The sequence below is a fragment of the Caenorhabditis briggsae genome (assembly GCF_000004555.2).
Source record: "Caenorhabditis briggsae complete genome, chrII, whole genome shotgun sequence".
Lineage (NCBI taxonomy): Eukaryota > Metazoa > Nematoda > Chromadorea > Rhabditida > Rhabditidae > Caenorhabditis > Caenorhabditis briggsae.
Window position 1 is genome coordinate 928,184 of NC_013486.2, and position 15,453 is coordinate 943,636.

Genomic DNA, 15,453 nt, shown 5'->3' on the forward strand with positions numbered 1-15,453 from the left:
AAATCTGGAAATTCGAAAAAAAAATGAAAAGCTGAAAATAAAAAAAAATATTAATTCAGTCGGAAAAAGTACAGGTTTAACGGCAGGATATCTCTCCTCCGCGCTACCGGGCACAAGTCCGGAATAGAAAAAGAAACGAGAGAGAGAAGAGACGGAGAGAAACGGAAAGGGCGGAAACTCGGAACGAAATCACTGAATTCAAGGCGAATTCAGTGAAGAATGTGAGACGAAAGAAGACAACAAAGAAGACAGCTTTTTATAAACACAATTGGTTTATTAAAGGTGGGCGGACATGAGATTTTTCGTAGTTTTTTTGTAGCTAGAGTATGCATTCTACCGTGACGGTGTACAACGTTTAATGTCACTCTGCGTACAGCTTTCGCCCTCGTCTTTATGTATGCAATCGGGCGTGCGCTTTCTCTTTGCCCGTGTGGCTCAGTCGGTAGCGGCGCCGCACCCTCAATCATCGCCCTCACAAGTTCAACTCCTCGAGGGGCATCTTTGAACGGAATTTCGACAACATTATTTTTTTCATGTCCCCCCACCTTTAAACTGGGAAATCAAGGCAAAAGGTAACTAGAAGGCAAGGGAAATCAAGGTAACAAGGGAAACTATGAGCCAACACTCGGGATATCGGTAACCAGGGGGAAAAGTTAACAACAGAAGGCAAATTCGGTAACAAAACGGTAGCCAATAAAACTGTCGAAGAGTAAGCAGGGTATTCACCAAGCTGGTGCCCTTCTCCGAACAGAATAGCCGAAAAAACCAGGGTTGCAATCTGACGGGCTGGCCGGCAATTAATTAATATTTTTTCTGAAATTTTTTTTTCTGAAACTTTCAGGCCCGTGATCTTGTCACAAAGTTAATGCCGTCAGCTATTCCCTTTACTACTCAACCCACCTCATCGCAGAAGTCAAATCTAATTGCAAAGTTATATCATTCGGTCAGTGACCAAGCGAACTCAACATCCACTTCTTCGGAAATCTCAAGATATCTCTCCGAGTACTACGATCCTTCAACGAACGAATCGGTTGAGGAGTATTGGAAAAGAAAAAGATTCGAATACCCCGGACTGTACTCAGCAGCACTTTTCGTTTTTTCGATTGTTCCCAGTGAAGCCATGTGTGAGACTACGTTCAGCACTGCGTCGTTTTTGTTAGATAAAACAAGAACAAGATTACTGTACAAGCGTGTGGAGATGGTCGTTCTGGGTTCGCAAATAGCCACGAAATTTCCACACTGGCTCGACTGATTCTCTCACTAATTGTAGTGATTTTTCTAGTTAATTTTATGTTACTTTTCTATCTTTTTTGTTGGATTGGTTGATATGAGCTTTAATTTTCTCCCCCGGTTTCCATTTCTTTGCTTCCCCTTGTTCATTTATACGGTTTTTACATTGTTATGGTACTTGTTAAGAAATAAATTCAAATAATTCTTCAATAATTTCTGTTTTTTCTTAAATTCGAACGGGCCGAACCGGCCGAACCGGCCGGGCCGGGCTGGCCGGGGCTTCCGGCCGGGCCGGAGAAAAAATAATCTCGGCCCGGCCCGGCCGGTTGCAACCCTGGAAAAAACAGGGCCAGAAAACAAATTCACAGATTTCCCGCCTATATTTTGGCGCCAGTGCGAAAGCGCGCATTTCCATTAGTTACGGCGGAATATTCAATTTACGAATATTTAGAGACTTTAAAGGCTTATTCGAAGAAGAACCGGATGAGAATCCGACAATTCAGAAACATTTCAGAGTTTTTGGAAAAATGGAAAAAAAACCTAATTTTCAGAAATTCCAGAAGAAAAAAAATCAGGAATTTTGAAAACGGAAAAAATAGGAAATTCAGAATTTTTACAAAATTTTTTTTTTTTAATTTTTGACTCAATTTTTTAAAACCCAAATTCCAACAAACCTATACATATCTATACTCATTTTGAAGCTCAAAAACCGATGCATTCAAAAATTCTAATTTCATTCAATTAAGGTGAAAATGGTTCAAGTTACACCCCTTACAAATTCGGTCATTAAAAATCCCAGAAATCCCTAAAAGAACACATTTTAGGAAACCCGTTTTTTCTCTCATTTCCGAATTCTCTTCAGAAACACGAACAATAGAACAATAGATAATAAAAGAGGTGATTAGCCATAGATATGATAATTATTATTATCAACTTCTTCCCATTGGTCGCTTTTTCTCATTATTTGAAAAATGAAAATTCAAATTCTTCTCCTGTTGTGCTATTTTTCTGTGACTTTTTCGAGTCGGGTAAGTGTATAAAATGAATATTTGAAATCAGCTTGTTTTGAGCTTCAAAATGACTATAAATATGTCAATTTCGAAAAAAAATCCAAAAATTAAGTTTTTTCCAAATCTAGTCATGTTTACACTCATTTTGAAGCTCTTTTTGAGTTGAATTCAAATCTGTAAAGTTTTTTGAAATTAGGCAAAAATTGACTGAGTTACGCCCCTATTTGTAAAAAAAGCTCGAGAGTCAGAGAAGCGAGAGACGCTGCGTCTCTAGCCTCCATTTTTCAATGTGGACAAATTCTAGTCATGTTTATACTCATTTTGAAGCTCCTAATGAGTTGAATTCAAAATTATTGATTTCATCAAAAGCCCAAGTTATGCCCTAGAAGAAAACAATTCTCACAAATTTTTTGAAAACAATTTTTTAAAAACTTTTTGAAAATTGAGAAGATAAGACTTTCAGCAGTTTCTCATCTCAAATTCAAATTTCTAATGTTTCGAGCTTTGAAAAGATTATAAAACACGCCTGGGTTCCAGGAATTTCAATTATTGGAGGTCCCACAACGGAAACTTGAAAAATCTGGATTTTCCCTATTACGGTAGGAGTGCATTATACACTACATACTCTTGGAAATTCAACTTCTCCTGGTTTTAAGCTTCAAAATGAGTATAAACACGACCATATTTTGAAAAAAAAATGTTTGGGCGATAGAAATTAGGCTCAAACTAGCTGAGTTACGCGTCGTTGAATAGTGCGAGAGTCAGAGAAACCAGACACACTGCGTCTCTAGCCTCCATTTTCAATCTTGATCAATTCTAATCATGTTTATACTCATTTTGAAGCTCTTTTTGAGCTAAATCCAAATTTCAAGGTTAATATCAGAAACCTGCCTATTTTCAGCTTCAAAATGAGTATAAATATTTCATGTTTTGAAAAAAAAATTTGAAAACTTTTTTTCGGAATTTTTCAAAATTTCCAAGAACATTTTTTTTTAATCAGATCATATTCATATTCATTTTGAAGCTCTTTTCAAGCCTAATCCAAATTTTTAGCCCCTGGAACTCGAATTCGTCTGTAATTCCTATCAAGAGTGTTCGGAGGAGAAAACGCAATTGGTTCAAATTTGTAACCAACAAAATCGCCAAAAATGGGACCAAAAATGTGTGCAAAAGATGAAAAACGATTTCGATGGAATTTCAAAATACGAGGAATTGATAAAAATGGAAACGAGGAGTTGCATAGATTTGGATTTGAAGGAGATGAATATTTCGTTTATTGGGAATAAGGATAAGGTAGGAATTTCAAAAAAAAATCGAACTTTCTTTTGAGTTTGGTTAGATTACTGTAGAATTTACGAATTGTTGGATTTTTATGAATTTTAAAATTTTTCAAAATGTTAATGTTTTCATTTTTTCAAAAATTTTCTATTTTCAGGAAGTTTTGATTCTCAGATTTTTAGATTTTTTGGATTTTTGATTATTTGAAATTTTAGAATTTTAGAATTTTTTTAGAATTTTTTGGATTTTCAAAATTTTCGAATTTTTCGGGATTACTGTAGAAATTGTATTGGTCACTCTATAAATGATGCAGAAAATTCAGGTTTAAAGATTTGAAATTTTAATGCTCCCTGGCTTACTGTAGCGCCATTTCTGTGCAAACACCAAATGAAACACCACACTTTACGACAAAATGCACAATTTTCAGATTTTAGCTCAAAAAAAACTTGTCTAGGGTAGAATTTCATGGAAAACACGAATTTGGCATTGAAAAAAAAAAATATTGACTTTTTAGAACCGCTTTTGCGCTAGCTATCTGTTCAATCTTCCGGACACCAATGGAGACTGTGCACTGCGAATCGCCAGAGCCCAAAATCGATGTGATGCGTTGAGAAGGTGTTGTGAGCCGGCGGTGAGGTCAGAATTTTAAAAACTTTCCTGCCTTTGCCCAAAAAAAACCGAATTTCGAAAAAAAAACATTTTAGGTCCCAAAAATTCTTTTTGATTTTTTTTACATTTTTTGGAAATTGAAAATTTTTTTGGACCCAAAAAACAATAATTTTTAGATGTGAGCAACAAACAATGTATAGTGAAAACGGTAGAACACTTAGCGGGCTTCAGGAAGAAGTGGAGATCAAAATGGCAGAGTGTGCGCAGCATGGTAAGGGACCTTAAGACTTTAATTTTTGCAAAATCTGGATTTTTATTAAGGATTTGAATTTAGCTTGTCAAGAGCTTTAAAATGAGTATAATCATGACTAGAATTGGCCGGCATTGAGAGATGGGGTTAGAGACGCAGTGTGTCTGGCTTCTCTGGATCTCGCGCCCAATTACAAAAAGAGGCTTGACTCCGCCAGTTTTTGCTCAATTTCGATGAAACTACCAGAAATAGAATGAGCAGGAGAAGAGCTTCAAAATGAGTATAAACCGACTAGGTTTTGAAAATTTCGATTTTTGGGTTTCAGCAGGAGAATAACTTATATTTTTGGAAAATGTTGAATTTGTCATAAGTTTCTTTGTTTTTGTCCTATCCTGAAAATAATTGTGGATTTGAACTAGGCTTACCAAGAGCTTCAAAGTGAATATAATCATGACTAGAATTGGTCAAAATTGAGAAATGGGGTTAGAGACGCAGTGTGTCTGGCTTCTCTGGCTCTCGCGCCTTTCGACGACGCATAACTCAGCTAGTTTTTTTTTTCAATTTGACTAAAAATATCGACTAGAATTGGCGTAAGAAGGGCTTTAAAATAAGCATTAATACGACTAGGTTTTCAAAATTTTCAAAAAAAAATTTCTTTGGGCCCCACCAAGAAAATCCAAAAAATCAAAATTAATCAAATATGGTCATGTTTAGGCTCATTTTGAAGCTCTTTTAAAGTTAAATCCATATTTTCGATTTTCAGAAGAAGAACTGCGCCCACATCCAGAACCTCAGCCTTCCAAAGTCGACAAATCTATCAAAAAGCAGCGAAAAATCAAAATCATCGAGTCTCCGCCGTTTTCGTTGTGCTTGAAATATTTGCAGTGTCAGAAGGATGCTCATCAGATGCGAGTGAATTGTTCGAAGGCTTCAAATGTGAGAATTTTTTCTGAAAAACTTTAAATATTAAAAAATGGTCATGAAACTTTTTTTAGCAATAGTTTTGAGATTTTAATCAAAAATTGAATTCAGCTCATCGAGAGCTTCAAAATGAGTATAATCATGCCTAGAATCGGTCTACATTGAGAAATAAGGTTAGAGACGCAGTGTGTCTGTTTTCTCTAACTCTTGCGCCTTTGAATGGCGCATTACTTGATCAGTTTTGACTCAATTCTTATGAAACAAACAGAATAATATTTGGCTTGACAAAAGCTTCAAAATGAATATAAACATGACTATGTTCCTTTAAATTTGAATTTTTCGAATGTTCGTGGTGGGACCCAAAAATTGAATATTTTGAAACCTAGGCATGTTTATACTCATTTTGAAGCTCTTACCAAGTCAAATCGATTTATCGCTTTTTCATCACAATTGAGCTAATACTGACTGAGTTACGTTCCTTTTAAAAGCTAGAGAGTCGGAGGAACCAGACACACTGCGTCTCTTACCTCATTATTCGATGTAGACCTATTGTAGTGTTTATACTAATTTTGAAGCTCTCAATCTCCTGAATCCTATAAACCTTTCAGCCCCACACCTTGGACGGCTTGGATTCAGATGACATCTCAGATTCCACGTGGCAGAACTGCAAGAAGTCTTTAGAAGAGGACTATTATTTGATGAATCAGCGGCGACAAGAAGCATTCGCCTATTTGGATAAATGTGTTCCAATTGCAAATGTGACAAGAGAATTCATGATAACTGATAGAATCTGTCGAGCAAGTACGCTGAAGGATAGGAAACCCAGAAAGGAGGCAATCAATTGTCATTTCGAAGTTTCCAGGAAACGAAAGGAATGCGCTTTGTTAAGAGATTGCTGTGTACAGGCGGATGTGTGAGTTTATCGGAAAATTTGAAAAAAAAAGCGTCAAAATGAGCTTTTTCGCTGCTGAAGGGCTTCTGAAGGGCATAACTTGGGCAAGCGTTGTCCAATTTTGATGAAATTAATAATTTTGAATTTGGCTCTTCCAGAGCTTCAAAATGATAATAAACATGACTACAATCGGTGTACATTGAGAAAAAAATGGGGCTAGAGACGCAGGGTCTCTCGCTTCTCTGACTCTCGCGCTATTTAACAAAAATGGGCGTAACTCAAAAAGTTTCTGCTCAATTCCAGCAAAAACAAAATGAATAGCTTTGAAATGAAAAGAGCTTCAAAATGAGTATAAACATGACTAGGTTTGCAGAAAAAAAAATTTTTTGGGTCCCACTATGAAAATCCTAAAAAGTCAAATTCGGTCAAATCTAGTCATGTTTAGGCCCATTTTGAAGCTCTAAACCAGGCAAGCACATAAAAATAGTTTCAGAAAAATTAGACTGCTTTCGAAGTGTTTTAGGGTCCCCAAATGATGAAGGGGATTTTTGGAGAATGTTGAATTGATCATAACTTTCTTATTTTTTGTCATCGTCTAATAATAATTAGAAATTTGAATTCAGCTCATTTAGTGCTTCAAAATGAGTATAATCATGAATAGAATTGGTTTACTTTGAAAAATAGGGTTAGAGACGCAGGGTGGTGTCTGGCTTCTCTGGCTCACGCGCCATTCGACAACGCGTAATTTGGCCAGTTGTCACCCAATTAAAAAAAATTTACAGATTCGAATTTGACTGAAAAAGAGCTTCAAAATGAGTATAAACATGACTAGGTTTGGAAAAAATAGTTTTTTGGGTCCCACAGCGAAAATTCGAAAAAAATTGAAATTTATCAAATCTAGTCGTGCTTAGGCTCATTTTGAAGCTTTAAACGCGGTTAACTCAGATTTTCAGTCTATTTTTCGATATTCTAAATTTTCAGATGTGAACGAAGCGCGTTATATGCTGTAATTTCCGACGAGTACCTCCTCAGACGGACCCAGCTTCGGGAGACTCTGGATTCCTGTATGAGCCAAGGCATCGATGGTGGCAATTTGGTTGTGTAGCCAAAATTCAAGCTCAAACTTTATTAAACATGTACATATTAATAAAAATTTAAAATTTTGAATTTTTTGAAAAATAAAATTTTTCAATTCAAAAAAAATTTTGGTCCATCACAATCGAGACTTCTTGGCATCTAAAAATGCTTTTTTCATGGTTCTCCTCAAAATTTTTCCGGTGCCAGTGCGCAGAATTTCGCCGACGAACTCGATTTCCTTGATGTGCTTGTAGCGAGCCAGTTTTTCTGGAAATTGGATAATTGGGGTAATTAAAACACCAAATTTTGCTTAACAAGCATTAGATATGAAATCTAGGTTTTGAGAGCTTCAAAATGAGTCTAAACATGACCAGAATTGATCAATTTTGAATTTTTAGGATTTTCGTGGTGGGACCCAAAAATTGAAAATTTTTCATAACCTAATCTTGTTTGTGCTCATTTTGAAGCTCTTTTCAAGACAAATTCAACAATATACCTTTCATAGAAATTGAGCAGAAACTAACAGAGTTACGTCGGTTCTAAAGGCTCGAGAGTCAGAGAAACCAGACACACTGCGTCTCTGACCCTATTTCTTAAAGTAGACCGATTCCAGTCATGATTAAACTCATTTTGAAGCTCTTGACCAGTGGAGTTCAAAAATGTTAGTTTCTACAAAATTGGACAATGGTTTCCTAAGTTATGCTCTTCAGAAACATGCATACCCATTTTGAAGCGTTTTTGAACTCACGATTAATATGCCTCATAATGGCTTTCATCGTTTCCAAATCCCTTTTTCCCTGTTTCGACACCACACACGCCACTGGTCTCTCCCCAGAATCCTTATCATCAACTCCAAAAACGCACACATCTGCCACGTCATCATGCTCCAGAATTACAGATTCCAATTCGGCTGGCGCCACTTGTTTCGCATTGACTTTGATGAGTTCCTTGATTCGATCACAAATAAATGTGTCGCCATTTTCATTAAAATACACAATATCCCCGGTTCTCATGAATCCATCTTCGTCTTTTAATTCCTGGGTGGCCGCCTCTTTTTTCCAGTACCCTTTCATCATTTGGGGACCCTAAAACGCTTCAAAATTGGTCTAATTTTTCTGAAACTATTTTTTATGTGTTTGACTGGTTTAGAGCTTCAAAATGAGCATAAACATGACTAGATTTGACCGATTTTGATTTTTTAGGATTTTCGTAGTGGGACCCAAAAATTAAGTTTTTTCCAAACCTAGTCATGTTTATACTCATTTTGAAGCTATTTTTGAGTTGAACTCAAATCTGTAAAGTTTTTCGAAATTAGGCAAAAATTGACTGAGTTTATGCCCCTTTTTGTAAAAAAGGCTCGAGAGTCAGAGAAGCGAGAGACGCTGCCTCTCTAGCCTCCATTTTTCAATGTGGACCCGGATCTTGTTATGTTTATACTCATTTCAAAGCTCTGAAAGAGCCAAATTCAAAATTATTGATTTCATCGAAATTGGACCACCTTTGCCCAAGTTATGCCCATTAGAAGAAAATAATTCTTACAAATTTTAAAACTGATCAAAAACTGAGAAGATGAGACTTTTAGCAGTTTCTAATCTCAAATCCGAATTTCTCATATTTCGAGCTTCAAAAAGAGTATAAACACGCCTAACTTTCAGAAACCTCAATTTTTGGGGTCCCACCACGAAAACTTGAAAAATCTGGATTTTCCCTATTACGGTAGGAATGCATTATACACTATATACTCTTGAAAATTCAATTTCTTCTGGTTTTAAGCTTCAAAATGAGTATAAACACAACCATATTTTGAAAAAAAATGTTTGGGCGATTTTCGTGATGGGACCCAAAAAAAATTTTTATTCCAAGCCTAGTCATGTTTATACTCATTTTGAAGCCCGTGACAAGCCAAATCTTTGTGTAAAATTTTCAACAGAATTAGGCTCAAACTAGCTGAGTTACGCGTCGTTGAATAGTGCGAGAGTCAGAGAAACCAGACACACTGCGTCTCTAGCCTGCATTTTCAATCTTGATCAATTCTATTCATGTTTAAAATCATTTTGAAGCTTTTCACGAGCAAAATTCAGAAATAATAGTTGCATGAAAATTGGGCAACAATTGGCCAATTTATGTCCTTTGGAAGTCCCTCAAAACTCATTTTTTTTTCAGATTTTTCTCTGACTCTTTCCCTCACCTTAATCCACAACTCCCCCACTTCATGTGGCCCACACAGGGTCCCATCCTCCTTCTTAACCTTCATACTGGTCCCTGGAACAGGTCTTCCAACACTTCCATCAGCGCAGTCGGGACTTTGCATATGGGTGGCAAATGAGAATTCTGTCATACCGTAACCCTGAACGATGCGGAGGTCCGGAATCAGTTTTTTGAGTTTTTGAAGTGCTCCATCGGGCAAAGGGGCGGAGCCAACCGATATGGTACCAAGGGAACTGAGGTCATAGTTTTTGAGAAGGGGGAAGTTGACCATTCGGACGATAATGGCTGGAACTGCTGCTAGAATTGCGATGGAATATTTTTCGACGGATTTTAACATTAATTCCATATCGAATTTGGTGAAAAGGATCTGATTGGAGCCTCGGTAGGAGGTTAGAAGAGCTCGGAAGAGTCCCATTACATGGTAAAGGGGAAGGAAATGGAGCTCATGGGGGAAGATGAAATCGGGAGGGAGACCATAGGACTTGGCAATGGCGTCGTGGAATCTGGAAAGGTTCTGGAGAATTCTGGAGTTTCCGGATTTTTTGATTTTTTGAAATTTCGAAAATTTCAAAAAATTTCCAGTAGTTATTCGATTTTCTGAAGCGTTTTCTCATATCAAAAAGTTTCGAACGTTCGAAGTTTTCGAAATTTTCAAAAATTCCAAAGTTTAAAAAAAATTCTGAAAATTCGAATTCCCAAAATTTCAAAAAATCCTGGAAATCCTAAATTCTGATTTTCCTTTTTCAGAAATTTCAAAAACTTGAGAATTGATATTCTGGAGATTTCAGAATTGAAAAAGCCTGAAAATGCATAACGTCGGAAATACCGTATAACCTGTATTATAAGGGCCGACACTTCTATTTTTCCCTTCTATTACAGGGGTCCTTCAATTAGAGGGAGTCCTTCTAATACAGGTCTTACGGTATCTGACTTTCAAAAAATTTCAAAAAACTCCAAAATTATTCCGAAATTCAAAAAATTCTTAAATTTTAAAATCTTCGAAAATCTGAAATTTTAAAAATTACCAATTTTTCTCAAATTTTAGAAAACTCTGAAAATTTCAAAAATAGACTTTTTAGAAAACTGAAAATTTTTCGAATTTTTCGAAAATGTCAAATTTTCAAAAAATGAAACTTGTGTTGTTTGTAGTTTGTAATTTGTAGTTCTTAATTTGAAAATCAGTCAATTCCAAAATTTTGAAAATTTCCAAAAATTCTAAAATCCAAAAAAATCCAAAAAAATTTAAAATTTCGAAAATCTCCAAATTTTAAGAAACTCAAAGTTTTTTTTGAATTAGTGTAGTTTGTAGTTTGCAGTCCCTTCTCTTACTGTATACACGAAACCATCATCATTGAAACATTCAAATGAGTAATCATTACTCCTTTTGGCTTCCCAGTGGTCCCTGAGGAGTACGGTAGAAGAACCAAATCGTTCATTGGATCGATTTTCGGCATTTTCAAGTTTCGAATCAATCTAGAAGTCAAAACTTCGAATTCAATCACTGGTTTCGGAGAATTCGGGGCAATCGAAACTACATTTTTCACGAATTTCAAATTTTTGGAAGCTTCCAAAACGACTGGAAGTGTTTGAGCATCAGCAAGAATCAGTTGAGAGTGAGAGTCCTCGATTTGGTAGTTCATTTCGTCTGAAAAAAAAAGAAATTTCGAAAAAAATTTTTTTTTTTGAAAAATCGGAGAGCCCTAATTTTTGATGTTCTCCAATAGTCTGAAATGGAAATTTTGAATTTCCAGCCAAATTATGGCCTTAATTCTGAAAAAAGAAAAAAAAATTTTTCAAAAAATTTCAGATTGTCTGAAATTTGCAGACTTACACGCTGTGAATTGACTGGAAGCCGCTGAAACCACCAGTCCGGCTCTCCAGGCTCCCATACAAAACGCGAAACATCTCCAGTTGTTGTGAGCAGCCAACAGTACAACGTCTCCCTGAAAAACACACTGAGACTACAAACTACAAAAACTACAAATGTTTTTTTCCAAAAATTTCAAAGTTTTTTTTCAATTTTCATTATCCCCAGGTTTCGAAATTTCCTACCTTTTTATATCCATTCTCCAGGAACCACTCGGAAATTTGAATAATTTTTTTTTTCAAATTTTTATAGGAAATCGAATCTTGCTCATTTTCGGCAGTAGTGAATGCTAAACAATTCGGGTCATTCTTTTCATGCCTCTCAAATCGATCCATCAAAAAATCATGGACCGGTGTGTCGTGATGCTCCAACTTCTCCCCATGGAAAATCATTGTTTTTCTGAAATTTCTGCTCATTTCCAAGAGTTTTAATGCAAAAATTCGAATTTCCCGCAAAATTCTACCCCCGGGAACTTTTTTCCAGGAGTCAAAACTCAACAATTCGAATTTTCTGCAATTTGTCGTAAGATTCGGTGTTTTGTTTAGCGTTTGCATACGAATCGAGCTACAGTAATCCTGACACTTCTTGAGGAACCGAAAATAGCCTACCTGCAGTGTGTGGGTTACAGTGGGCCCCGTTTCTGTGTGAATAGCAACCAATGCATCAGACCTGACGACAAATTGCAGAAAATTCCGAAATTTTGAATTTTAAAGCTGCGAAAAGGCGCTTCAGGAGTATAAACTGACGAAAAACTCGAATTTAAACTTATTTCAACCGAAAAATCGGAATTTAGTTTTTAAATTTCGATTTGTATATTTTTCATGCATCGAATTTTACGACAAATTGCAGAAATTTCCTAAAAAATCAATTTTTCGCTCAATTCAGTTATAAAACCTCCGATTTTATGCCATTTTTCTTTTCTCGCCGCGAAATTCGACGAATGCTGTATTTTGTCGTCAAATCCAGTGCACTCGGTGTTTGCACAAAAACCAAGCTACCGTATCCCAAAAAATGTGTAAACCAATGGGGGAAAAAAGGTTTCAGGGGTAGTTTTGGCCGCGGAATTCGAATTTTTGGTTAGTTTTTAGATGGGAAATCCGAAAAAGGAAGAAATTTCAAATTTTTGAATCAAAAAAGAATTTTTTCGAAAATTTTTTTTTTCGTTTAGCCACAATTGAATTTAAAAAAAACTGATAAAAAGAAAATAAAAAAGCAAGACCAAATTTGGAAATTTTTTGTGTTATCGGTTGATCAGTGTCTTATCGATAAGAGATTGCGCGGCGGTGAAGTGCTGGGGAGAACAGTGTAGCCGTCGCCGCGTCGACCACGGCGTGGTCAGTGAATCATGATCAAAAGTCAAGCAAATTTTTGTTATCATTCTTTTTTTATTATTCTAGCACAAAACCTACAAAAAATTGGAAAAATTGAAAATTCATAAAAAATTTTTTTTTGACATTTTTGAAAAATTTTTTTTTCAAAAATTCAAAAAAAAATACAAAATTGAGCATAGAATACAAAAATGAGAAAAATTATGTTAATATAACAGAAGACGAACCTGAAAATTGAAATTTTTCAAAATTTCAAAAAAAAAAATTTTCAATTTTTTTAAAAAATCAATAAAATTATCCCCAGACATCCTCAATGTACTGATCCGTTTTCTTGAGATCCATCAGCTTCTTCTTGGCGTCCAAATCGGCGATTTCTGGAAAAAAAAACGTTTAGTGGCCTAGTTTTTCGAATTTCTAGGCCATCAAGATGAAAATTAGTCCATGCGATCTAGATATTCTGATCCAGCGTCGAAAGAGCTTCAAAATGAGTATACTCATCGCTATCTTTGGAAAAAAAATTTTTTTCAAAAAAAACTACAGTAACCCAAAAAAAATTTTTTTCTCTCAAACCTAGACATGTTCATACTCATTTTGAAGCTCTGAACTTCCCAAATTCAAATTAGGCGCCTAAAACCCGCCTACCTCGATCGCCTGCAACAATATCAGCGAAACACTGCCAAACGTCTTTCGACATGCCCTTCGCGTCGCCACAAATGAAAATTTTCGCGTTTTCCGACGGCTCGAGGAATGGCCGAACTTTTTCCAGGTGTTTTCTTAGGCCATCCTGTACTCGTTCGCCTTTCTGCTCACTCTCACAGACGATGAGGTCGCTGAGAATGCCTTCGGCCAGGAATTGCTCCAATTCGTTCCTGAAATATCGATTTTTCGGTGCTAATATCGATTTTCACAGTTACATTGACTCAAAAATCGATTTTTCTGCTAAAACTATCCCTAAGGCCAAAAACTACTACTGTAGCGCCGATTCTGTGCAAACGCCGAATTTTACGACAAAATGCAGAAATTTGAGTTTTTTTTTCGAAAAAAAACTGTCTAGGCGTAGAAAGTGCCGAAAAATCGATTTTTGCATGCAAATTTTGCAAAAATCGCTTGCAAAAAAATTTCGAAAAAAAAATTTTTTTGGAATTTTTTTTCAATTTTTAGGCTTTGAAATGTTGAAATTTCGGTGGAAACTTCAATTTCCACAGTAAAATTGACTCAAAAAACGATTTTCCCGCTAAAAACTATCCCTAGGGTCAAAAACTACTACTGTAGCGTCGATGCTGTGCATACACCGATCCATGCACCGAATTTTACGACAAATTGCAGAAATTTGGAATTTTTCCGGAAAAAAGCTGTCTAGGGGTGAAAAATGCCGAAAAACTTGTTTTTATCATCAATTTTAGGCATAAACCCTTTTTCTAGGCTACTAAATACTTTTTTTTTGCAAAATCCGCAATTTGTCGTCGGATTCGGTGTATCTTGGTGTTACCGTAATTTGTAATTTGTTTATTGACAAAAACCGTAATCCACTCACATATAAATCGAATCCACCGTAGCATCACGGCATCCGAAGAATAGAATACGTGGCACGTCTTCTTTGAAGTCCGCCGGCGAGTCGATTTTGAGTTTTCTGGAAATTTTTGGCTCAAAATCAATAAAAATACGCAAAAATGATAGAAAATTCGAGTTTTCCATGTATTCTTATCTTAAAATCAACTTTTTCCGGCAAAAATTCGAAAATCCTGCATTTTGTCGTAAAGTCCGGTACATCGGGTGGTGTTTGCAGAAAGTTGGCGCTACCGTAACTCAAAAAGCGCGAAAAAGTTTTTTTTTGTAAAAAACATTTAAGCGTGTATATTGGGTTACGTTAGGTAGCGAAAATCCACAAATGCACCAGACCTTACGACAAAATGCAGAATTTTGCGAATTTTGAGATTTCGACTCAAAAAAATCGATTCTAGGGTAGAAAATCATGGGCAACGCGATTTTCGCATAGAGAACTCAAAAAATTAAACATGCGCACCTCAAAAAGTGCAAAAACGACAAGAACACAGAGACACCCGTTCCAGGTCCAATCATGAGCAGCGACAGGGCTCCAGCGCTATTTTTGGGCATTCCAAGTGGCGGAAGACGGAAACGGGCGGGCTCTTTTCCCAGAACTTCTACAGTATCCCCGATTTTCAGCGAATTCAGCCAGTCGGTGGCCAGTCCCTTTCTTGGGTGACGTCGGCCGTCGGTTGCCGAGAACTCCATTTCCGAGTAGATCAAACGAGCGCGGCGGTTCTCGTATGATGACATACTGTAGGGGCGGGGGATGAGCCGCGGGAGGAGTTCTGGAAAACACTTTTTTTTGAAGTCGAAAAAAACTTTTTGGCTGAAAATTTTTTTTCAAATTTTCGGCTTTTGCATCCATTTTCAGTTGTTCTCTTGTCGAAATTCTTGATTTTCGGCATTTTTTACCCCTAGAAGCCTTTTTCCCGCATTTGAAACTCTAAAATTCGAAAATTCTGCATTTTGTCGTAAGATCTGATGTATTGGCTAGTGTTTGCACAGAAACCAGGCTACAGTAATCCAAGAAGCCCTGAACTTGAGAAAGAGGCTTTGGATTACTGTAGCCTGGTTTCTGTGCAAACACTAGCCAATACATCAGATCTTACGACAAAATGCAGAATTTTCGAATTTTAGAGTTTCAAATGCGGGAAAAAGGCTTCTAGGGGTAAAAAATGCCGAAAATCAAGAATTTCGACAAGAGAACAACTGAAAATGGATGCAATTCCACCACA

The 15,453-nt window shown here is 36.4% G+C and overlaps 3 protein-coding genes across 3 annotated transcripts in view; 1 reads left to right on the top strand and 2 right to left on the bottom strand.

The window, feature by feature from the left end:
- Positions 1-2,201: 2,201 nt before the first annotated feature.
- On the top strand, positions 2,202-6,215 carry CBG00884 (the record flags this gene model as incomplete). The annotated part of the gene is made up of 6 exons (XM_045241698.1): positions 2,202-2,258; positions 3,294-3,533; positions 4,033-4,154; positions 4,304-4,398; positions 5,144-5,313; positions 5,907-6,215. The coding sequence occupies 6 exons, from the start codon at positions 2,202-2,204 to the stop codon at positions 6,213-6,215; spliced, it is 993 nt and encodes a 330-aa protein (XP_045091719.1).
- Positions 6,216-7,403: 1,188 nt separating this feature from the next.
- On the bottom strand, positions 7,404-11,734 carry CBG00883 (the record flags this gene model as incomplete). Its single annotated transcript, XM_002629622.1, has 6 exons — positions 7,404-7,534; positions 8,016-8,352; positions 9,456-9,978; positions 10,805-11,120; positions 11,307-11,418; positions 11,528-11,734. 6 exons carry the CDS (start codon positions 11,732-11,734, stop codon positions 7,404-7,406), a joined length of 1,626 nt encoding a protein of 541 aa, XP_002629668.1.
- A 1,230-nt stretch (positions 11,735-12,964) lies between these two features.
- The window catches only part of Cbr-mtrr-1, a gene marked incomplete at both ends in the record, with an annotated part of 7,855 nt that continues 5,366 nt past the window's right edge, over positions 12,965-15,453 (bottom strand). Inside the window, 4 exons of the mRNA XM_002629621.1 lie at positions 12,965-13,044; positions 13,313-13,539; positions 14,205-14,300; positions 14,694-15,003. Of these exons, the coding sequence (XP_002629667.1) occupies positions 12,965-13,044; positions 13,313-13,539; positions 14,205-14,300; positions 14,694-15,003 (713 nt within the window). The remainder of the gene's footprint in view (positions 13,045-13,312; positions 13,540-14,204; positions 14,301-14,693; positions 15,004-15,453) is intronic.